Source organism: Ranitomeya variabilis, chromosome 4 (genome assembly GCF_051348905.1).
Source record: "Ranitomeya variabilis isolate aRanVar5 chromosome 4, aRanVar5.hap1, whole genome shotgun sequence".
NCBI lineage: Eukaryota > Metazoa > Chordata > Amphibia > Anura > Dendrobatidae > Ranitomeya > Ranitomeya variabilis.
Genome location: NC_135235.1, coordinates 540,392,650 through 540,408,825, shown reverse-complemented (window position 1 = coordinate 540,408,825; position 16,176 = coordinate 540,392,650). Strand labels below are relative to the sequence as shown.

Here is a 16,176-nt window from a genome sequence, read left to right as displayed (position 1 = left end):
ATTTCAGTGCCACGTATTTCAGTGCCACGTATTTCAGTGCCACGTATCACGTATTTCAGTGCCACGTATTTAAGTGCCACGTATCATGTATTTCAGTGCCACGTATTTCAGTGCCACGTATTTCAGTGCCACATATTTCAGTGCCACGTATTTCAGTGCCACGTATTTCAGTGCCACGTATTTCAGTGCCACGTATCACGTATTTCAGTGCCACGTGTTTCAGTGCCACGTATTTAAGTGCCACGTATCACATATTTCAGTGCCACGTATTTCAGTGCCACGTATTTCAGTGCCACGTCTTTCAGTGCCACGTCTTTCAGTGCCACGTCTTTCAGTGCCACGTATCACGTATTTCAGTGCCACGTATTTCAGTGCCACGTATTTCAGTGCCACGTATTTCAGTGCCACGTATTTCAGTGCCACGTATTTCAGTCACGTTTAGGGTTAGGGGTAGGGGTAGGGTTAGGGTTAGGGCTAGGGTTGGAGGTAAAGTTAGGGTTGGGGCTAAAGTTAGGGTTGGGGCTAAAGTTAGGGTTAGGGTTTGGATTACATTTACGGTTTGGATTAGGGTTGGGATTAGAATTATGGGTGTGTCAGGGCTAGGGGTGTGGTTAGGGTTACCGTTGGGATTAGGGTTAGGGGTGTGTTTGGGTTAGGGTTTCAGGTAGAATTGGGGAGTTTCCACTGTCCAGGCACATCAGGGGCTCTCCAAGCGCGACATGGCGTCCAATCTCAATTCCAGCCAATTCTGCGTTGAAAAAGTAAAACAGTGCTCCTTCCCTTCCGAGCTCTCCCGTGCGCCCAAAAAGGGGTTTACCCCAACATATGTGTTATCAGCGTACTCGGGACAAATTGAACAACAACTTCTGGGGTCCAAGTTCTCTTGTTATCCTTAGGAAAATAAAAATTTGGGGGGCTAAAAATCATTTTTGTGGGAAAAAAAGATGTTTTATTTTCACGGCTCTGCGTTATAAACTGTAGTGAAACACTTGGGGGTTCAAAGTTCTCACAACACATCTAGATAAGTTCCTTGGGAGGTCTAGTTTCCAATATGGGGTCACTTGTGGGGGGTTTGTACTGTTTGGGTACATCAGGGGCTCTGCAAATGCAACGTGACGCCTGCAGACCAATCCATTTAAGGCTGCATTCCAAATGGCGCTCCTTCCCTTCCGAGCTCTGTCATGCACCCAAACAGTGGTTCCCCCCCACATATGGGTTATCAGCGTACTCAGGACAAATTGGACAACAACTTTTGGGGTCTAATTTATCCTGTTACCCTTGTGTAAAAACAAAACTGGGGGCTAAAAAAATCATTTTTGTGAAAAAAAAAATAATAATTTTTATTTTCACGGCTTTGCGCTATAAACTTTAGTGAAACACTTGGGGGTTCAAAGTTCTCAAAACACATCTAGATAAGTTCCTTGGGAGGTCTAGTTTCCAATATGGGGTCACTTGTGGGGGGTTTGTACTGTTTGGGTACATCAGGGGCACTGCAAATGCAACGTGACGGCTGCTGACCAATCCATTTAAGTCTGCATTCCAAATGGCGCTCCTTCCCTTCCGAGCTCTGTCATGCGCCCAAACAGTGGTTCCCCCCCCACATATGGGGTATCAGCGTACTCAGGACAAATTGGAAAACAAATTTTGGGGTCCAATTTATTCTGTTACCCTTGTAAAAATACAAAGCTGGGGGCTAAAAAATCATTTTTGAGAAAAAAAAAAAATTATTTTCACGGCTCTGCGTTATAATCTGTAGTGAAACACTTGGGGGTTCAAAGCTCTCAAAACACATCTAGATAAGTTCCTTTGGGGGTCTACTTTCCAAAATGGTGTCACTTGTGCGGGGTTTCAATGTTTAGGCACATCAGGGGCTCTCCAAACGCAACATGGCGTCCCATCTCAATTCCAGTCAATTTTGCATTGAAAAGTCAAATGGTGCTCCTTCCCTTCCAAGCTCTGCCATGCGCCCAAACAATGGTTTACACCCACATATGGGGTATCAGCGTACTCAGGACAAATTGCACAACATTTTTTGTGGTCCAATTTCTTCTCTTACCCTTGGGAAAATAAAAAATTGGGGGCGAAAATATCATTTTTGTGAAAAAAAATGATTTTTTTATTTTTACGGCTCTGCATTATAAACTTCTGTGAAGCACTTGGTGGGTCAAAGTGCTCACCACACATCTAGATAAGTTCCTTAGGGGGTCTACTTTCCAAAATGGTGTCACTTGTAGGGAGTTTCAATGTTTAGGCACATCAGGGGCTCTCCAAACGCAACATGGCGTCCCATCGCAATTCCAGTCAATTTTGCATTGAAAAGTCAAATGGCGCTCCTTCCCTTCCAAGCTCTGCCATGCGCCCAAACAATGGTTTACACCCACATATGGGGTATCATCGTACTCAGGACAAATTGCACAACATTTTTTGTGGTCCAATTTCTTCTCTTACCCTTGGGAAAATAAAAAATTTGGGGCGAAAAGATCATTTTTGTGAAAAAATATGATTTTTTATTTTTACGGCTCTGCATTATAAACTTCTGTGAAGCACTTGGTGGGTCAAAGTGCTCACCACACATCTAGATAAGTTCCTTAGGGGGTCTACTTTCCAAAATGGTGTCACTTGTTGGGGGTTTTAATGTTTAGGCACATCAGGGGCTCTCCAAACGCAACATGGCGTCCCATCTCAATTCCAGTCAATTTTGCATTGAAAAGTCAAATGGCGCTCCTTCCCTTCCAAGCTCTGCCATGCGCCCAAACAATGGTTTACACCCACATATGGGGTACCAGCATACTCAGGACAAATTGCACAACATTTTTTGGGGTCCAATTTCTTCTCTTACCCTTGGGAAAATAAAAAATTGGGGGCAAAAAGATCATTTTTGTGAAAAAATATGATTTTTTATTTTTACGGCTCTGCATTATAAACTTCTGTGAAGCACTTGGTGGGTCAAAGTGCTCACCACACATCAAGATAAGTTCCTTAGGGGGTCTGCTTTCCAAAATGGTGTCACTTGTAGGGGGTTTCAGTGTTTAGGCACATCAGGGGCTCTCCAAACGCAACATGGCGTCCCATCTCAATTCCAGTCAATTTTGCATTGAAAAGTCAAATGGCGCTCCTTTCCTTCCGAGCTCTGCCATACGCCCAAACAGTGGTTTACCCCCACATATGGGGTATCAGCATACTCAGGACAAATTGTACAACAACTTTGGGGGTCCATTTTCTCCTGTTACCCTTGGTAAAATAAAACAAATTGGAGCTGAAATAAATTTTGTGTGAAAAAAAGTTAAATGTTCATTTTTATTTAAACATTCCAAAAATTCCTGTGAAACACCTGAAGGGTTAATAAACTTCTTGAATGTGGTTTTGAGCACCTTGAGGGGTGCAGTTTTTAGAATGGTGTCACACTTGAGTATTTTCTATCATATAGACCCCTCAAAATGACTTCAAATGAGATGTGGTCCCTAAAAAAAAATGGTGTTGTAAAAATGAGAAATTGCTGGTCAACTTTTAACCCTTATAACTCCGTCACAAAAAAAAATGTTGGTTCCAAAATTGTACTGATGTAAAGTAGACATGTGGGAAATGTTACTTATTAAGTATTTTGCGTGACATATGTCTGTGATTTAAGGGCATAAAAATTCAAAGTTGGAAAATTGCAAAATTTTCAAAATTTTCGCCAAATTTCCATTTTTTTCACAAATAAACGCAAGTTATATCGAATAAATTTTACCACTAACATGAAGTACAATATGTCTCGAGAAAACAATGTTAGAATCGCCAAGATCCGTCAAAGCGTTCCAGAGTTATAGCCTCATAAAGGGACAGTGGTCAGAATTGTAAAAATTGGCCCGGTCATTAACGTGCAAACCACCCTCGGGGCTTAAGGGGTTAACAAAGTTTGGAATTTTTTTTTCACCACTTAGATAAAAAAGAACCTAACCATGTTTGGTGTCTATGAACTCGTAATGACCTGGAGAATCATAGTGGCAGGTCAGTTTTATCATTTAGGCTGTGTGCACACATTCAGGATTTTTTGCGGTTTTTCGCTATAAAAACGCAATAAAGCTGCGAAAAAAACACGTACATTAAGCATCCTATTTATTAGAATGCAATCCGCAATTTTTGTGCACATGTTGCGTTTTTTTCCGCAGCGGAATCGCATTCCAGATAAAAACACAGCATGTTCATTCTTTGTGTGGAGTCGCGGGGATTTCACACACATAGGAATGCATTGATCCTCTTACTTTCCGCATGTGGCTATGCCCACCATGCGGGAAGTAAGCGGATCATGTGCGGATGGTACCCAGGTAGGAGGAGAGGGAACTCTTCTCCCACTCCTGGGAACCATATACCTGTAAAAAAAAAAATTTAAATAAAAAATCGTGATATTCGCACTTTCCGGCGGCCGCGGCAGCCTTCCCGCTCCTCGCGATGCTTCCGTCCACAGGGATGCTTTGCGACAATGACCTGTGATGATGTAGCGGTCTCGTGTGATGCCACATCATCTGGGGTCATTGCCGCGAGGCATTACTGGGAACGGAAGCTGCCGGGAGCATCGCGAGTAGCGGGAAGGCTACAGGGGATGCCGGAAGGTGAGAATATCATGATTTTCAATTTTTTTTTTTAATTATTTTTAACATTAGATCTTTAATTATTGATGCTGCATAGGCAGCATCAATAGTAAAAAGTTGGTCACACTTGTCAAACACTATGTTTGACAAGTGTGACCAACCTGTCAATTATAGTTTTCCAAGCGATGCTACAGATCGTTTGGAAAACGTTAGCATTCTGCAAGCTAATTACACTTGTAAAAGGCTAGTGTTTAGCGGGAAAACGCATGCCAATTCCACATGCATTTTACCCGTGGCACAGTTGCGGAATTTCCGTGGCAATTCCGGACGTGTGCACATAGCCTTAGTGAACCTAGTAAAAAAGCAATACCCAAAAAGCGGAGATTGCACTTTTTTGTAATTTCACTGCACTTTGAATTTTTTTTTCCTGTTTTCCAGTACACGATATGATAAAACCAATGGCGTCGTTCAAATGTACAACTCGCCCCACAAAAAACAAGCCCTCACATGGCCATATTGACTGAAAAATAAAAGTCATGGCTCTAGGAAGAAGGGTAGCAAAAACGAAAACGCAAAACCAAAAATACTTCCGGTCATGAAGGGTTTCAAAATGTAACTCCAGCTAATCCATGACATAGATGTGTACACCGACCTTACAAACAACTTATTTTGTGATTTTATTCATCTGCCTTTTTAGAAAGTATTTTTTTTTCCCCCACTATCGCTGTGATTTCAAATCGAAATGTTTTAGAAAAGCCAAGAGTGTTACATTAATCTCTGTACAAACAAGCTTTTGTGAAATAATAGTGTCACAAAGCCATTTGTCAACACCTCTCCCATCATTTATCTTCTTCCAATAACAAACCATCTTCTGTTCGCTTTCAGTAATGTGTACCGTACTTTAGTTGTCAGTTATGGAGTAAAAAGTGTAAATTTATGATTTTGGTGTATTTTTAAAACTGTAGATCATGATCATTTAAAGAGGACATGTCTGTTTCTCAATGTTTGCATTCCTCATTCTACACTGTGTTGTCCCTCTGTTATTCCTCTTAACAATTCCTAAATCCGGGTCTAGTCTGTCCAGATGTGTAGAAAGTGATTTCCTTTACTCGAACCACACCCAGAAATATTACTATTTTTTAATCTTCAATTTTTACATTGACCTATTCTAGTCACTTGCACTGAGTTTTTTTTGCTAGTATTGTGTTGTTGTTGAAGTTGTTGGGAAGCTGAAATGACAGAATTAAATTTAACGACTGGACTAATCGAATCTCGAGTATACGCTAATTATACTTCTAGAAGGTTGAATGATACTAGCTTTATATTTTGTTTAAATGGAACAAAATTGATAGTGTGTTCTAATATGACAGATAAAGTATATTCCACTGATTTTAGGAGGTATTATCCAAATTGGAGGGATTATCTTAGAATAATACAGGTAATGTGTAGGTATGTAGTATTGCCATTGATGTTGGGGCTTCCGGGGAATATATTTTTCTGGATGCCAAAATTCAATGGACCTTATGTTGATAACAATAACAAAACTCATGATTTATCTATCTGTGAAGATACTCTGGAAGGCAAAACTTGTAAATTACACTCAGTTTATGCAAAGTTTGCAAAATCATATAATCACTACTACGATTATAAGTTATAAAATGGGTTCAGTTATAGCCGATGCCACTTCTCATTATTGGTATGATATTTTTCTTGGGTACTCGCCATCCGCTAAGAAAATGTTGGACTGGGTAATCCACCCACTCTTAGTGGTCATGATAGTAGTTATCATATTGTCAATATGGAACTGTTACATGGCTTACAAAGTGTTCTGTAGGAGACCTAAGGTTCTAATGGTCACCTATGGTAATGGCAAATAGTTACATGATTTCAAGGACCGTTTGTGATACAAATGAGACAAGAATGTCTGAATGTATGTGTAGATAGTGATTTCATGTATCTATTGCATTTAACTGAGTAAAACAAGACAAAATGGAAGCGGGAAAGTGCCCTCAGAGTGACCTATTTGTATTGTATGAGGAGATGTGGCATAAACAGCTATGTAAACATGCGCAGCGGCATTCTTGTAGTGTGAGGAAAATATTCTTAAGGGTGAACAACAAGATAAGCATGGAATTTGTACAATAACAGCTTGTGATCTGTAAAAAAACAAGTTATATGAGAAAAATGCCAGTACGCATGACGAAACTAAATCCAGTTTTAAGTGTATAAAACAGGACGACATCTAGGTGGGGGTAGGGACATTCCAGGAGACTTTATGGACGCATAACTTCTGTGATGATGTGTTACCGAATATTTCCTTCTCATCAGTCGAGTCCCCCGACAGGGAAGTGATGTTACAATATTTGGTAATTATATAGATTCTTACTTTCTCTATTATATAGATGATGATTATGATCATGTAATGTTAGGCTAGCGCTGTTATAATTCATGTGCCTGTAGTACATATATCAAATCATAGCTTAAATTGTTGATTATTAAACTTTATTTCATTATTAATAAAATATAAATTGTTTTACCGAAATAAAGACCTAGTAGTCTTCTTGTCAAATTAGTATATTAGTGAGCGCTACGTAAGTAAGGGGTCTTCCCCTCGTTGAGCGAAAACTCGGTAAGACAAGTTCATTAAAAATATAGCTTTGTCCACTATATTAGTTTCTCTCCTTGAGAGCCTTAACTTTGGCTGCCTCAAATGTACAAATGGCGAATATAGAAATGGCGATTTGTGAACAAGTTTAAAATACTGTATACCGAATGCATTCAGGCAATCACATAGCTGCATTTCTTGTAAAACCTTTACAGATGTGACATACAATGTTCATAGTTACACAATCTTGATAAATGTTTGTTTATTCACTTCACAAACAGTTCTAAACCTCTATATGTTTGCTGTTTGTCATTGTAAAACATTAAGGTTTACTGAAACTATGCCGGTAGTGGTTGGATCTAAATCCTTGTGGCTTTTATTTTCTAGGGGTTCATGGACCCTCGTCTGATGACTCCATGATATCTCAGTTTCATCCAACCTTGAAAAGTGACCACTTGAAGGTCTGGGTGAAACTAGAGTTACTACATAATGTAAATCACTAAATAAGACCAGAGAAACATGACTAAGACAGATGCCAAAACTGGGGTACCTGTACATGTACAGAGTGCTGATACCTGCATAATTGGGGACTCCCATGCAGTGTAGGTAATCTCCCAGAGTTTCTCTGTCTTGGTGTTGCTTCTCTGATATTCCAGACGGATTATGTTAAAAATCCTCTTGGTGATGATCTAAGTATACTGTATGTAGTTAATCTTCATATATGCATAATCACTATATTTATTTAATCCTTATATGTACTTATTAACCTTTGTATGTTAACATATACAAAAGTATACGCACTCACACTATTCAATCATGCTATTCCTTGAATTTTGTAGTTTGCAATAAAATTGCATTGTATTGCAAGTATTAGCCTTTTTTAAAGCCGTATCTGAACCTTAGTGTTAAAATCATGTCAAATAAAATTTCCAAATTCTCCTGTAAATAATTCTGCAAAGAGAGAACCATCATACCATTAAAAAATACAAGTGGATTTTCATGGGCCCTTCCAGTATGTTGGTTCCAAGGCATAATGGTGTGCATATGACTATGCAACCCGGCTGACCTTGCTGCCAATGTGTAAAACAAAGGAGTACGGGTGTGCAAAATGCATATTGTGAAGTGGATTTTCCTGGGCCCATCCAGTATGTGGGTTCCAAGGCCTAATGGGGTGCATATGACTATGCAGCACGGCTGGCCTTGCTGCCAATGTGTAAAACAAAGGAGTACGGGAGTACAAAATGCATATTGTGAAGTGGATTTTCATGGGCACATCCACTATGTTGGTTCCAAGGCGTAATGCGGTTCATATGACTGACTATGCAGCAGAGCTGGCCTTGCTGCCAATGTGTAAAACAAAGGAGTACGGGAGTACAAAATGCATATTGTGAAGTGGATTTTCCTGGGCCCATCCAGTATGTGGTTTCCAAGGTGTAATGAGGTGCATATGACTATGCAGCAGAACTGGCCTTGCTGCCAATTTGCAAAATAAAGGAGTACGGGAGTACAAAATGCATATTGTGAAGTGGATTTTCCTGGGCCCATCCAGTATGTGGGTTCCAAGGCGTAATGGGGTGCATATGACTATGCAGCAGGGCTGGCCTTGCTGCCAATGTGAAAAACAAAGGAGTACGGGAGTACAAAATGCATATTGTGTAGTGGATTTTCATGGGCCCATCCACTATGTGGTTTCAAAGGCATAATGGGTGCATATGACTGACTATACAGCAGGGCTGGCCTTGCTGTCAATGTGTAAAACAAAGGAGTACGGGAGTACAAAATGCATATTGTGAAGTGGATTTTCAGGGGCCCATCCAGTATGTGGGTTCAAAGGCTTATTGGGGTGCATATGAATTGCTAGCAGGGCAGGCCTTGAATTCAATGCAACACTTTTTCAGGAGTCCGCCCTGGACATCTTATGAAAGGGGTATTGTGGTGCATCGTAATTCTTGGCAGCCCATGCACTCACAGCCTAGGCTACAACAGCTTAGGAGACCCACAGTTTAATAATGGCCCTTTAAGAAGATTAATGCCGCCTGATGCCCCAGTAAAAATAGGCTCTGTGATGTTAAGAGTCCCTCCTTCATAAATGAAACAAGATGGGTCTGCGTATATGTCACACACCACATGGCCAGCTAGGGTTGTTAAATGTTACAATGACATTTCCCAGTGAATGCATTTTTAGTGGTTGAAAGCAATTTTAAAGTTCAAAATCGCTGCGTCTGAACTAAGCCTAAGTGGGGGAGGAAATTTTCAGTCTAGGGTTAAATATTTGGCCTTACAGGCAAGTCATTAACCTGCAAGGGATGTACCTTGACTTATTCCCCAGCAAAACCAGTTTTGGTTTTGTTTCATGTGTTTTTTGTGGCACCGGGAAAAATGTCATGAATCTCGGAAAAAAATGATTAAGGCTGTGAACTAGGAGTCAGGAATGCTTCCAGGTGCGATCACCATGATGTCCCTGTGTCATTTGAGCAGTGTTTCCATCATTTTCAGACTTTTTAGACCTTAAAAGGACCCCCGGGGGGGATCGCGGTAAAAATACTAGGGTGTCCCATAGACTTACATTGGGCTCGTTGTTCTGGCCGAGTACCCGAGTATTCCAATCTGCTCGACCCGAGCAACGAGCACCCGAACACTTTAGTACTCGCTCATCACTAGTGAACACCAGTGACATTGTGCACAGGAGCTCTGTATAGAGTGTATGGTGAACTGGTAAAAGAGTGATAACCAATGGCATTATACACAGTGTCAGTGTACAGGCAATACAGTGATTTCAAGTGATATTATACACAGAAGCTCTGCATATAGTATTAGTGGAACGCCCGCCTGGGCCGTGGGGCACTTGGTACCGGGTCCGGTACTTAAAGGGATGTGTTACGGCGGCGACCCGGTCTGTGGCCCTGGGCACCCATGTTAAAGGAAAGGTCTTTAAAGGGGTGTGTGAAATAATAAAAGTTTGTGACGGCACCTGTGGTATTCGGTCAGGGATGACCAACGCTGCTTTAAGGGGTCCACTGGGGTGATGTTTTGGCAGCTGGGATGGTGTAGCTTCCCACAGGTGAAGCTGGGTCCCCAGGGCTCCCAATGTAGTAGATGGAGATGGTGCCTGGTGTGATAAGGAATGGAGGACACAGGTTTGCAATGTCTTAACCTGGTTTACTGATGGTAGCAGGCAGCCTCAGTCCAGGGCACCAGATCACAGGTACAGGCAGGGTCCGACCAGCTTGGAAGCGAGTTCAGAGTCCCCTTTAACCAGATGGAGTTAAAATCCTTCCTTTTAGCGTGGTGGTATTGTAGTCCCTTACTGCCTAAGGGTTCTGGCAAGGTCCTCACCGTTCTCTCTGTCCCCCTTTAGGTAGGACTCAAACCCGTATGACAGGTGACTCAAGCCTTTTTACAGGGTCTCTATCACACCCCGGGCTCTATGTGTCACTGTGTCTCCTGAGTGTTAGGGCGGACAAGTTAAATGTAGTCTAGGTGTCCTACTGGTTTCTGCTGTGCCTCCTAGAGTATGACACAACCTCGGTCTTCCGGTTACCGGTATCTGCACTCTGTCAGGGAGGTAGCCCAGTCGCTGCTATTCTCCCTTGTTGTGACTCTCCTGTGCTTCCCTCTCTTGCATGTTCGCTACAAGCTGTTCTTCCTTCTGTATCTTGCTATCTAGGAGTGGCAGAATTTCAGGCTACACGGCCCCTCACTCGTCCTTTCAGCTCAGACAGCTCCCGTCTGCTGTCTAGCACCAACTGTCTAATTCTTCCTAACTGCCTAGCAACTGCCTAGCAACTGCCTCCTCCTCCCGACCAGAGAGAGAAGCTCCCCCTGAAGTTGGGTGTACAGCTCCTCCTTCTGGCCTGGAGTGAGAATGGTGTTGTATGTGCTGATTACCTGTCAAATGGAATCCTTCATCGCTTCCAAGCATGACATCACTCTCCCCGTGAGGAAAGCATTATCACTGTGACAAACAGGATCCTGGGGCATCACATAAGCGTACAGGTAATACAGCAATGACCATTGACATTATACACAGGAGCTCTGTACATAGTATACAGTATATGGTGTAAGTATACAGGGAATACACTGACTTACCAGTGACATCTCTAGTTGAGGTCCTTGATTTTTCTTGTCTTCTTCATCCAGTGCAGACCTCCATCAATTCCTCCAGCCAAGACTCATTTCTGCATAAAATAGCATAGTTATTTAGAGCACTACTTCCAGAGCACATTCCCCACATTTTCCCTTTCTTCTATACTACACAGGTGAATACAGACATGCCTAAACCATTAATTTATATTTAGTTATTATGCAACCCACCATTACAAATTAAAAATTATAATCCACCACTGTGCCCCCACAAACTATAAATAGTCCCTTTTCCCACCTAATAAATATATAAAATAATTAACCCCTGTACTCTTCCCAATTCATTACCAGTCACTGCATCCTCAATGCCCCACTATTTATTTACATGCCCCTTCCGCCATTCATTATGTCATGTCTTCTCTCTCTCCCTCCCCCCACCCTCTATTCATTATCAACTTCTCTCTCCTACAATCAATACATCATTTGCTATCCCCCTCACTCAATTTATCATTATTTCCTGCCCTACCCCCAATTTATCATCATTTGTTGTCCCCACCCTCAATTCATCATTTACTGTCCCCCATCACCCAATCAGAATACATCATCATTTACTCCTACCATGCTCAAAATTCATAATTATTTTCTCTCCCCAGTCCCCTAGTTATCACTCCTCACCCTTAATTCATTTGCAGTCCCCTGTCCCTCACCTTCAATTCATCACTTGCAGTCCCCTGTCCTCTTCCCTCAATTCATCATTTACTGTCCCCATCCCCAGTTTCAATACATCATTATTTACCCCCCACCCTAAAAAAATCATCATTTGCTCTCCCCAATCCCTAAGTCATAATTTGTTCTCCCCCCCCTCAATTCAGCATTTTCAATCCCTCGTCCCCCACCCTCAGTTTACATTTGTAGTCCCCTGTCCCTCACACTCAATTCATCATTTGCAGGAACACTAGGTCAAGTCAATATTTCTAGTGTACGGGGGTGTCAAAAGAGATAGTTTTCCTTTGTCTAGATGGTTTATGCAGCAAGAGACACTGATATCCATGTCCCTTATTCATTAGTAGGGTCTATGCTCATGTACTAATCATGTTACATTGGCCCCTCCATTGCCCCATTTTCACCCCCTACTTCATCATTTGCAGTCACACCCCACTTCATAATTTGTAGTCCCCTCCCGCTTCATTATTTGCTGTCCCCCTTCCACTTTATCATTTACAGTGCCCCTCCCTTCATCATTTGCAGTCACCCTCTCCCCATTTAAACATTTGCACTCCCCCTCCTTTCATCATTTGCAGTCCCGATCCCCCACTTCACCATTTGCAGTCTCCATCCCCAGCTCACTTCATTATTTGCCAATTTGTCATGCTGATAGATTCCTACCCCAAAAGACTGACTACTGTCATAAATTCAAAGGATACTTCAACAAAGTTAAATGTGTACATATTTATGTAACCACATTGTTTTAGTTCTTTATTTTCCTCTTTCATCCCAAATAGGTTCTAATTTTTTTTATTGAATTGTACAGTTTATAGGTGACTGTAAAAGTGGAAAAAGTTCTGAAATAATTCTTCTTGGAATGATTTTTTTACATGACAAAAACATTTTAACAAAGGTGTGTTATAATTATTCTGGGCTTTTTTTTACCCACACTTTTTTGTGTGGTTAAATTATTATTAATTGATTCCTTTTAATGCATATCTAATAAATAATATGATTTTATTAGGAGGATTTTACTGTGAAATTTTTAACCCAGCAATACCCCTCTCCTTCTGTCAAACTCAGATGTCCCTGTTGCTATTAACCAAAATATGCAAGGGGTTAGGGTACCGTTACACTAAACGATTTACCAACGATCACGACCAGCGATACGACCTGGCCGTGATCGTTGGTAAGTCGTTGTGTGGTCGCTGGAGAGCTGTCACACAGACAGCTCTCCAGCGACCAACGATGCCGAAGTCCCTGGGTAACATGGGTAAACATCAGGTTACTAAGCGCAGGGCCGCGCTTAGTAACCCGATGTTTACCCTGGTTACCATTGTAAATGTAAAAAAAAACAAACACTACATACTCACCTTCTGATGTCTGTCACGTCCACCACCGGCGGCTTCCCGCACTGACTGTTGTCAGTGCCGGCCGTAAAGCACACCACAGCGGTGACGTCACCGCTGTGCTCTGCTTTTACTTTACGGCCGGCACTCACAGTCAGTGCGGGAAGCAGACGGCGAGGGACGTGACAGGCACCGGAATGTGAGTATGGAGTTTTTTGGGTTTTTTTACATTTACAATGGTAACCAGGGTAAACATCGGGTTACTAAGCGCAGCCCTGTGCTTAGTAACCCGATGTTTACCCTGGTTACAAGCGAACACATCGCTGGATCGGTGTCACACACGCCGATCCAGCGATGACAGCGGGAGATCCAGCGACGAAAGAAAGTTTCAAACGATCTGCTACGACGTACGATTGTCAGCGGGGTCCCTGATCGCTGCTGCGTGTCAGACACAGCGAGATCGTATGGATATCGCTGGAACGTCACGGATCGTACCATCGTAGCGATCAAAGTGCCACTGTGAGACGGTACCCTTAGATGCCAGAGCTCTGATAACAGCCATTGTAAGAACTGAGCTCCCTCTGTCAATCACACTGATATATCCTCTATGCCCTAAAGAAATGTGTGTCATGGACCTCCAAGGGTGATTGTCAATTGATGTTTTTCCTTGTTTCCTTCAGCTTCCTCTCTGTTGACTTTGGAACAATGTAAGATTGGAATGGAGTCTCCATTTCCCAGTGGTTTTGTGCTAGAAAATAGCTGGAAACCTGTGTTTTGCAGCATTTCCAACTTCACTAACCAAGAGCAGAGGTACAATTATTTAAATTACAAAATGATCTACTTCTTGGGAGACTCAACCGTACGACAATGGTTTACATATCTAGTGCAGACTTTTAAAGGTAAGATGATGTGGATGGCTATCGGTATGCATAGTAAACCAAATTGTCAAATAAAGGTATATTTTGAAGTGTCCATAATCTAAGAGGGTCTTAACTAAATAACTACAATGTTCACTGGAATCTTCAACGCGGATAAAGTTTATTACATTATACTGCTGAACTTTTTGTAACTGGATCACACAATATATAAGTTCATTTATCCCTCATTTCCTTAGAGTGTTAGAGAGTTTGATATTGCATGTGTATTATCCCTATAAAATATGGGTCACACTTTAAATGTCAAAATACATTTTATTTGATATTACTTAAGAAATCTATATATATAATTGTCTAAGGTCCACTTCCGTCTGTTTGTCTGTCTGTCTGTTTCTCTGTCACGGAAATCCCACCTTGCTGATTGGTCGCGGCTGGCTGGGCACGACCAATCAGTGACAGGCACAGTCCAGCCGTGAATTGGCCCCTCCATACTCCCATCCAGTAAGTGCCCCCTCCATACACCCCTCTAGTCAGCGTCCACATAGCGTGACCAACTTTTTACTATTGATGCTGCCTATGCAGCATCAATAGTAGAAACATATAATGTTAAAAATAATAAAAAAAAAAAAAAAACACATTATATCCTCACCTTCCAGCATCCGCAGCAGCTTTTCCCACTCCTCACGACGCTCCAGTCCCAAGAATGCATTGCGGCAACGACCCGTGATGACGTAGCGGTCTCGCGAAACCGCTACATCATCACAGGTTATTGCCGCAAGGCATTACTGGGAACGGAGCATCGCTAAAGGAATGGGCTGGATCCGGGGGCCGCTGGAAGGTGAGTATATAACTATTTTTTATTTTAATTATTTTTATAACAGGGATATGGTACCCACATTGCTATATACTGCATGGGCTGTGTTATATACTACGTCGCTGTTCTCTTCACTACGTGGGCCGTGCTATATACTACGTGGCTGTGCAATATACTACGTGGCTGTGCTATATGCTATGTGGCTGTGTTATATACTACGTGGGCTGTGTTATATACTGCGTGGGCAGTGCTATATACTACGTGGGCTGTGCTCTATACTACGTGGGCTGTGTTTTATACTGTGTGGGCTGTGTTATATACTGCGTGGGCTGTGTTATATACTGTGTGGGCTGTGTTATATACTGTGTGGGCTGTGCTATATACTACGTGGCTGTGCTATATACTACGTGGCTGTGTTACATACTATGTGCCTGTGCTATATACTACATGCCTGTGCTATATACTATGTGGCTGTGCAATATACTACTTTGTTGTGTTTTATACTACGTGGCTGTGTTATATACTGCGTGGGCTGTGCTATATACTACGTGGCTGCTAAGTACTATGTGGTTGTGTTATATACTACGTAGCTGTGCTATATACTACATGCCTGTGCTATATTATTATTATTATTATTATTATTTATTGTTATAGCGCCATTTATTCCATGGCGCTTTACAAGTGAGGAGGGGTATACATAATAACAAGTACAATAATCTTGAACAATACAAGTCATAACTGGTACAGTAGGAGAGAGGACCCTGCCCGCGAAGGCTCACAATCTACAAGGGATGGGTGAGAATACAGTAGGTGAGGGTAGAGCTGGTCATGCAGCGGTTTGGTCGATCGGTGGTTACTGCAGGTTGTAGGCTTGTCGGAAGAGGTGGGTCTTCAGATTCTTTTTGAAGGTTTCGATGGTGGGCGAGAGTCTGATGTGTTGTGGTAGAGGGTTCCAGAGTAGGGGTGATACGCGAGAGAAATCTTGTATGCGATTGTGGGAAGAGGAGATAAGAGGGGAGTAGAGAAGGAGATCTTGTGAGGATCGGAGGTTGCGTGTAGGAAAGTACCGGGAGATGAGGTCGCAGATGTAAGGAGGAGACAGGTTGTGGATGGCTTTGTACGTCATGGTTAGGGTTTTGTACTGGAGTCTCTGGGCAATGGGGAGCCAGTGAAG

At 42.1% G+C, this 16,176-nt stretch overlaps 1 protein-coding gene across 1 annotated transcript in view; it reads left to right on the top strand.

Moving 5' to 3' along the window:
* The window catches only part of LOC143769135 (NXPE family member 2-like), a 160,924-nt gene that overhangs the window by 73,410 nt on the left and 71,338 nt on the right, over positions 1–16,176 (top strand). Inside the window, exon 2 of the mRNA XM_077257716.1 lies at positions 13,994–14,212. Within this exon, the coding sequence (XP_077113831.1) occupies positions 14,032–14,212 (181 nt within the window). The 5' untranslated portion in view covers positions 13,994–14,031. The remainder of the gene's footprint in view (positions 1–13,993; positions 14,213–16,176) is intronic.